The sequence below is a fragment of the Formica exsecta genome, unplaced genomic scaffold (genome assembly GCF_003651465.1).
Source record: "Formica exsecta isolate Colony F162 unplaced genomic scaffold, ASM365146v1 scaffold423, whole genome shotgun sequence".
NCBI lineage: Eukaryota > Metazoa > Arthropoda > Insecta > Hymenoptera > Formicidae > Formica > Formica exsecta.
The window spans coordinates 821,654-829,830 of record NW_021851472.1 but is presented as its reverse complement, the minus strand read 5'-3'; the positions used below and the strand labels follow the sequence as shown (position 1 = coordinate 829,830).

The 8,177-nt window shown below is 31.1% G+C and overlaps 2 protein-coding genes across 5 annotated transcripts in view; one reads left to right on the top strand and one right to left on the bottom strand.

The window, feature by feature from the left end:
* The window catches only part of LOC115240302 (E3 ubiquitin-protein ligase MYCBP2), a 208,337-nt gene extending 205,266 nt beyond the window's left edge, over positions 1 to 3,071 (bottom strand). Inside the window, exons 1-7 of the mRNA XM_029815371.1 lie at positions 2,359 to 3,071; positions 1,678 to 1,741; positions 1,352 to 1,591; positions 1,015 to 1,168; positions 735 to 937; positions 334 to 651; positions 89 to 256 (exon numbers count right to left, since the gene is read on the bottom strand). Coding sequence (XP_029671231.1) covers positions 89 to 256; positions 334 to 651; positions 735 to 937; positions 1,015 to 1,168; positions 1,352 to 1,591; positions 1,678 to 1,741; positions 2,359 to 2,450 — 1,239 coding nt within the window. The 5' untranslated portion in view covers positions 2,451 to 3,071. The remainder of the gene's footprint in view (positions 1 to 88; positions 257 to 333; positions 652 to 734; positions 938 to 1,014; positions 1,169 to 1,351; positions 1,592 to 1,677; positions 1,742 to 2,358) is intronic.
* Positions 3,072 to 3,096: 25 nt separating this feature from the next.
* Positions 3,097 to 7,639, top strand: LOC115240299 (RING finger and SPRY domain-containing protein 1-like). Of its 4 annotated transcripts, none has more exons than XM_029815368.1 (12): positions 3,097 to 3,272; positions 3,863 to 4,082; positions 4,159 to 4,479; positions 4,560 to 4,725; positions 4,805 to 4,987; positions 5,074 to 5,140; positions 5,221 to 5,361; positions 5,456 to 5,571; positions 5,674 to 5,817; positions 5,965 to 6,182; positions 6,276 to 6,536; positions 6,620 to 7,639. In XM_029815368.1, the coding sequence occupies exons 3-12, from the start codon at positions 4,268 to 4,270 to the stop codon at positions 6,705 to 6,707; spliced, it is 1,596 nt and encodes a 531-aa protein (XP_029671228.1). In that variant the 5' UTR covers positions 3,097 to 3,272; positions 3,863 to 4,082; positions 4,159 to 4,267; the 3' UTR covers positions 6,708 to 7,639. The 4 variants fall into 4 exon arrangements, with proteins under 4 accessions (XP_029671228.1, XP_029671229.1, XP_029671226.1 ...); XM_029815369.1 differs by lacking the exon at positions 3,097 to 3,272 and adding an exon at positions 3,300 to 3,497; XM_029815366.1 differs by lacking the exon at positions 3,097 to 3,272 and adding an exon at positions 3,300 to 3,543.
* Positions 7,640 to 8,177: the final 538 nt, after the last annotated feature.

Sequence of the window (8,177 nt, the reverse complement as noted above, 5' to 3'; positions counted from 1 at the left end):
AAACAAAAAAACAAAAATAAAGTGTGTATATATATATATATATATATATATATATATATATATATATATATATAGTCACAATAATTACATCTTTGCCTGCTGTTATCATTCCTAAATTTTCGCCATCAGAGAACATGACAGAAGATGACCAATCTTTTCCTTCCAGCACAGCAATTCCTGTTACTATAAGCGTTTCTGCATCAATAATTAATAATTCACTCTGTTTTCTTGGTGCGCATTTGAAGTATAACGAATTCTGTAAATAGAATTTTGTATAAGAGATACACATTATATATATTATTGTATACTTAAACATATTAATGAATAACTAACATTAGCATAACCAAGCCATCCTGTTTCTGTTGGATAAAAATCTGCTTTATGTATGTATATATGCCCCCATATTGTACCGCCGTGGCCACTTCCAATTTTCAACAAACCACGAGATGTATGCAAATATAAGTACTTTCCATCGCTCACAAAACTACGTTCATTCAATACCATATTGTTCATCTCATTTGGTAACTTAAGCGTAGAGGTATATATCTTCGAACACTTGGGAACTCCATATGTAATCCAATCTGGTCTTACGAGTTTACCTAACAAAATAGCATGAACACTTCTCTGCAGAGACGTTAGCACACATGGCATCTGAAACACAAAACTAATTTTATAGTATACTATATTGTATTATATGGCAAAATAAATATTATAATAATATCTGTACAAGATACCTGAATATTTTGTATCGCTAATGCTCTGGGAGACATAAGTAAAGCTGCTATTGCTGCTAGCAAACGCCCAGTATCTCCTCTAACCACAACAAGGCTCAACAAACATGCGCAAGCAACAGCTGTCAAATGACTGCCATCATTGGCTGCGGCTGATTCAGGACCATGAGATGTTGCAAGATCCAGTAATAAATCGAATAGTGGATCTAGAAATGGATTATTAAAAAACATTTCGAATTTGTCAATTTATCAAATTTAAATCTTAATATTCAAAGATACAAACCAATAACGTCGTCTGGTTCAGATTTGAGGCCTTCTGGTAGTTGTCCTTGTAAAACATCTAATAAAGCCGATAACGCCTTTGTACATAAGATTGGATCAATTGTTCTACTCTCGCGCATCAATGTAAAAACACTTCTTAAACCAATACCTACAATCTTTATAAAAAAAGATTTATGTTACACAGATATTATGTTATACATATCTTTATCAAAAAGATCTATATTATAGCTATACATATACTATTTACAATATTACGATACAAATTTGGCATAAATAAATATCGTAATAGTACATATAAGCTAATATAGACATTAAACAAGTGCAAAATGTTTTTTTACCTTTGGTAAATTCTGTATAGTCGATATTCTATCTTCGTCATCACTTTCTGTATCTATAGTGTCACTAAGATCCGGTGGTGGAGAATTACAGTTTGATGTTCTATAAACTTCACTTGACAATTTTGAATGTTTTTCTAAAATAGCATTTCTCACACTAGCAAACACAGCAAATGCTGAGGCATTACAAGATGTTTCTATCTCTGGTAGATTATTGTAATTTAATTCTCCATTTAAATCAATCTAAACACATATAAAGAATGTCAAAATCTATTTTACCCTAATCTAGAGGAGGGTAACGAAATTGTGACCATTATAATTGCTAATACCTTTTTCTTGTCCCTTTTACGAACAGTTTTATGTTTTTTACATTTTCTCCATTCTCCCTTATTCCTATAATATAATATTACTATAATTTAATCCTTCATTTAAATTAATTTATATCCTTAAAATACAAATGTATGTCAAAATATATTTGAATTATATATATAGCGCAATAATCACACACAAAATTTTATTTTAATTATGTAACAAAATTATTAATGTTTTATTATAAAATATAATAATACATGTACATATATAATATTATCACAAAAAAAATTTCTGTTTATTCTTTGTGAACAATTTCTGAGGGAATAAGTCATTCTGTATATATGACTAAAACTTTTAATATTATAAGCAAACAACAACAGGAGGTCTCATAATCTCGGAAATGAAACATATTGAAATGTCTAAATCAAGAATAAATAAACAAGAAAAAAAATAAGCCTGAATAAACAAAAAATTTGAGGTTACGTTCTAAATCGATAAAACGCGTCTATGACATGTTTAATTAACGCCACTTTATCAGTAAAGAATTTTATTCAACCAGAAATGAAATTATTTAATTCTTTTGAATTATCAACCGGTGGTTGACAATCGGAAAGTCGATTAACGGTGAAGTCACCGCTGATCGCGTCGAGTAAACAAATCATAAAAGAGGTTATACGCCAGACATTCGAGAATCGTACCTTTGCGCCTCGGCATTTTTGAAGAGATCGTAAAAACACTTGGCGTAGTTTTCAGGATCAGGCAACAGCCTCTCGTTCTCCCCGGACACCATGATTCGCGGGAAATTCTCGGCGTATATGAGTCACCAAGTCATTTTCCAGATACTATTGATCGTTGACTATCCGTCTAGCCGTCTTCTTCCCATGCGATGACATTACGCATCCCGGAATTCTGGAAGAAAGATATTCCGGTAGACGCGCGACGTCGCCGCAAACGCGAAACACAAATCTCTCGCGATCGGCCGGCGTTTTTACTCCCGTAATTATCTCTTAGCGTGATTCAAAAGTGAAACCTCTTTCGCTCCGTTTCGCGTGTGTTGACGGACGTACCGCGAGTACACTTTTGGCGCGACTTCGATAATCGAAGCGATAACCGCGACTCGGCGCGAACTTCGTAAATAAGAGTGCATACGTCGTCGCGCACGCGACAGATTGACAGATGAATATTTCAACGTGGACGCTAAATGTCAAGCACGTCGCATACTGCGCACACGTGCATACATATACATACGTCATACGTATATTTAACGAAAGCCGAAACATTTTGCGATAGCGTCCTATCGCTATAGGAAATCAAATATCCTATATATATTATCACGTCATATAAACACGTCATATACATACGGAACGTATATATTTGGTCACGTCAGAGGAATGTTTATTATAACATGTTATATAGGCCGCAGATGTAAACAAAGAAAATATCGTGATACAAAACATATCAATTGAAAATATTTTCACGAAATCTGTAGAAGAGGTTTAGAGTTTATCTGTTTATAGTTCGCGAGCAGTCGGTTCTACGAATGTCAATATTACACGTCTAAATGTCAGGGACGATTTTTTTTTATCTACTTTAAATAAGACGAGAAGAATTGGTAATCTTTTTCACAGTACACGCGCCAATTAATTTGTTATCGTGTTCGAGGGGGGAAATGATGAAAAAGATCTCGGTTTATACAAAATATCAGCTTTCGTTTACGCGTGCGTCTCACACCGAATACAAAATGCGATACGGCACAATCTACACGAGATTGTCCAGGGAACAATTCGATAACGTGTCACGTCGAGATTAGGGGAGCCATTCGTGTAACCCTTACAAAGTATGAGCAGAAAGTACTTACTGCCGCGGAGCGCGAGACTGACAGAGTAATATCGAATAGGATAAAATATACACATTCCGCATTTTGTGTTCTATGTGGTGAAATTATTGTTGTGATAGATTATCGAAAACACATAACCTCAAAAGCGAAGAATCTCAGTTCGATTCATTTCTAATTAAATACCGAAGAATTCTCTAATCATGTGAAAAAGTGATATATATAATTATTTTTTAAAGAAATTATGAAACATACACACGATTCATATTTTTATAAAGATACAAATAAAATAAATTGAATATCTATATGTATATTGTTTCATGAAATGTATCTTGTTTTTACATGAAATCTTTTTTAATTTTCTATAGATTAGCAAGGAGGAAGCACGCATGATTAAATAGATGTAGTTACAAGCTGAAAGGCAAATTGTAATGAATAAAATTTAAAACGTGCAACACTGCGTTTAGTTTGCATTTAATCACGAAATTGTAATGTTAAAGTGACATGAAGCAGATAAAAGTATGCTTATAACAGAATATCATCTATATATGGTAAAAGGATATGACTTGTCATGATATCATCCTTTCGGTAAGTAACATTAATCTGAATTGAATTATATGTTTTGCGAAACAGTATTTGTTATTTTCAAGTTGTTTATTTTCAGCCTAGTCGAATGCAAGATTTGATAGTACACTTGTATCACTGTTCTGTAAATGTAACTTAAACAATAGGTAATAACACGGTAAAGTTATTATTGCAACAAACTTGTGGGAATGGGCAATTGTTTGTGTAAAGATTCTCCAGAGCTTGAGATATACGGCAGTAATAATCATGCACAAACTCAAAATACCATATTACCAGAACCAAACATAAGTTTGGTTTCATCTAGCGATTCAGCATCTTCTACTTTTAAGTTTCCTACATCGGCAAACATTGACAAACTTGTATTAGAGACACTTGGAAGTCTTGATACTCTGGTAGATAAGTAAGTAAAAGACATCTCATAATACATGCCAATGTATTTGTTTTCTATCTTTTAATGTGGATTTATATGTATACATTTAGCGATCATGAACCACCACCAGCAATGTTAAAATTGAATGCTATTGCGGACAAGGAAGATGGTTGGATACAAGTAGTTAGCTCTATGGTCAATGTTATTCCAATGCACAATCCATTAGGACCTTCTGTTATAATATTACTATTAGACGATTGCCCTTTACCTTCAAAGGTTGGAATTTATTTGTATATTATAAAAATCAAGGCTCTCAAATAGCAGTAATAAAAACAATCATTTCTTCATATGATAGGACTCTGTGCTACGATTATCACACATGTTTCAACTATCTCAAAGACTTGGGCAAATACAAATTACAGCTACACAGCAACGCAATATATGTGTCGTACTTGGTTGCATCGCAGAGAAACTTGCTGGTCCTAGTAGTATAGCGATATTATCTGATGCCACTTTAGATTACCTTGTTTCAAACTTGGTATGTTAAATTTTATATTTAATTAATTTTAGAATGTCCAATAAAATATCCATGTCAATTATTTTCAACATGATTTTATTTTTCAGCGAGAAGATATTGAACCTTATGTAATGTTATATTCTTTAATAGCTCTAGAAAAATTTGCACAAACAAGTAAGCAAAATACAAAATAATTAAATATTCCCATTTTTCATTTTAATCAACGTGCAACTAATGCATTAATAAATCAACAGGTGAAAATAAGGTAACTATTAAGAAACGCCTTATGTCAGAAAAACAAAATCCATTGTTAGAATTGGAAAAATGGGCCACAGAAACACATTATGTACGTCGTCAAGTTGGTTTCTGTGCACAGTGGTGTTTAGATAACTTATGTAAGTATAATTAGCTCAAACTCTCTCTCTAAATGTACTATGATTAACTTGTATCACTTTACAAATAATAATGTATTTAATTCATATTTGTTAGTCTTGATGGAAGGTAGAAAATATTCTCACGATTCGGTCGACGTGACGGGTATTAATGTAATGTTAAATACAAAGGATGTAAGCGAGTACCTGAAAATATCACCCAATGGTTTGGAGGTAGATATTCTGCAATACTATATTGTATCTTCCCGAAATTAAATATTTATTAATGTTTTATTATAGTCATTTTAATCGAATGATAATCTATTGTCATTTCAGGCACGATGTGATGCCTATTCATTTGAAAGTGTACGATGCACATTTCAAGTAGATTCAGGGATATGGTATTATGAGACACTGATAATAACTACAGGAGTGATGCAAATCGGATGGGCTACAAAGGATAGCACATTTCTAAATCATGTAAATGATTTGTATCCATATCTCAGAATATTTTTGATAATTTACATAATTGTTGAAAATAGTATTTCCATCTCTATTATTAAATGTAACAATTTTTATCATTTTATACGCGGGTACATAACATTATTTTTGGTTTTTTGGTATTAGGAGGGATACGGTATAGGAGATGATGAATTTTCTTTGGCCTACGATGGCTGTCGCAGACTGATTTGGTATAATGCACGAAGTGAAAAATTTCATGACAGACCATGTTGGAAATCTGGTGATATTCTAGGTTGCTTATTGGATTTAAATAAACTAGAGATAATATTTTCAATCAATGGTATACCTCTTAAACCGTGCATTCAAGTATTTAAAACAGTAAGGTACATATCTACTTTTCTTTAATGTCACGTCATCCAATTTTTCCAAAGATTCAAATAAGACTACTTATCGAAAACATTTATGGATATTTCTAGGTCTGGATTCTTTGCAGCAGCTAGTTTCATGTCATTCCAACAATGCCTATTTAACTTTGGAAATGCACCTTTTAAATATCCGCCTACAGATCGAGAATTTCAGAAATTTAATGATTATGCTACATTGAAACCAGAAGATAAAATCATACTTCCCAGACACATATACTTAGACCAATTGCGAAGACTTAGTGTTAGGGAAGATTCTTGTACATTATGTTTTGACCAGAAGGCATCAGTAAGGTTACTGCCATGTAACCATAGGTAATATATAATTGTACTTAAATTTTTGAATTATATAAATTTCTACGATAATGTAATGCAATAATTGATTTTTATTTTTGCAGAGGATTTTGCCAAAGGTGTTCGAAACAGTTGATTGAATGCCCAATGTGTAGAGCTACTATTGAAGAAGTCGCCTCAGATAACATATGACATCAATCATATCATATCAATAATATTTTCTTTCATTACTTCTCTTATATCATGCAATTTTTATGGCATTGTCTCGAAATAATAATTATACTAAACAGTTTGTGCTACATATTGCATACAGTTATCACATGTCACATATTTTCCTTGCGATACAATTCATTAATAAATAAAAAGGATTACAAATTAATTATAGATGAAAGAATTTTACGATGATGTATTACAAAAAAGATATGAACAAATTTTTGTTCTGAAAGTCAAAGGACTCTAAGCGTAAACAAATGTTTTACTGAAACAAAGCATTCTCTTTGAAACACTTTTCCATACTTCTCCATACTTTTTCTACTATATAGATTTATAGAAAAGCATTGTTTGTGATTTAAATATGATTATCCTCAAGATATATTAAAATGATGTATATAATTGAATATACATTATATAAATATGACTAATGAAGAGAGAAGCAAATAGATGAAAAAAAAACAATTAGAAATGGATGGAAGAAGAGCATAAATCAGAGAGGAGAGCCTTTATTAAAAAAAAAGTTATGTTTCTAGGCACTTTCAAATTGCCTATATTTTAATAATGACTGAATCATTCAATTTTTTTTAGAGAGATTATTTGTGTTCACTCTTTTTCTTTAATTTAATAATTTTTTCTATTAGAATTATATACGAAAAGTTCAGATTATTTGCAAACTATTTAAATTCTTATTTGATAAGTTGCGTAAGTAAACATAACTATAACGATGTAATGTAAATTTATCTTTATAAGAAATTGTGAAATATTGATATAGTATATATTACGCTAAGATAACACATACATTCGCATACATACACATATATTATATTCTTGGGACGATATAAAAAAAAATTAATGTTTTATCATATACATGTATTTTTCAAACATTTTTTTATAAAGTCTTATTTTTGTTATCAATTACCTCTCCCATTATTTTAGCGTAATTCCTATATGTCTAATAAAAAAGCAATAGTTTTCCAAACAAATGTAAACGATAAATTTACTCACCAGCCACATTGCACTGCCATAGTATTGCTATTGCGTTATTTATCACCACTTGGCTGTGTTCCTAAAGATTAAATTAAAATGTAATTAGTATATTATGTCAAAATGGATATTTTGTTAAATATTCTTATTCTTAATTTCGAGAATTCACAAATTGGATTTATATTTACTTTTTTTGATGGAACATATATATATATATATATATATAAATTTGATTTTTTCTACCTCGCGTTGACACGATTACATTTTTTACTTATCTCCCATCGTCGTGAGAATTTACAATGGATTTTGCATTTATCGCTTTAATTGCCGTATATATAAAAATCCATTTTGTTCATAGTATATCTATTTTAGATAACAAGTTCGTTGTCTCTCAATATATTCTCATAAATAATTACATATTTAACAAAATAACAAGGAAACTTTAGAAAGAAAGAAAGAAAATAT

Coding starts and splice junctions, on each gene's coding strand:
- LOC115240299 (XM_029815368.1), top strand. CDS start 4,268: ATGGGCAATTGTTTGTGTAAAGATTCTCCAGAGCTTGAGATATACGGC. Junction 5,141..5,220: donor AGAAAAATTTGCACAAACAA/GTAAGCAAAATA, acceptor ATAAATCAACAG/GTGAAAATAAGGTAACTATT. Junction 5,818..5,964: donor ATAGCACATTTCTAAATCAT/GTAAATGATTTG, acceptor TTTTGGTATTAG/GAGGGATACGGTATAGGAGA.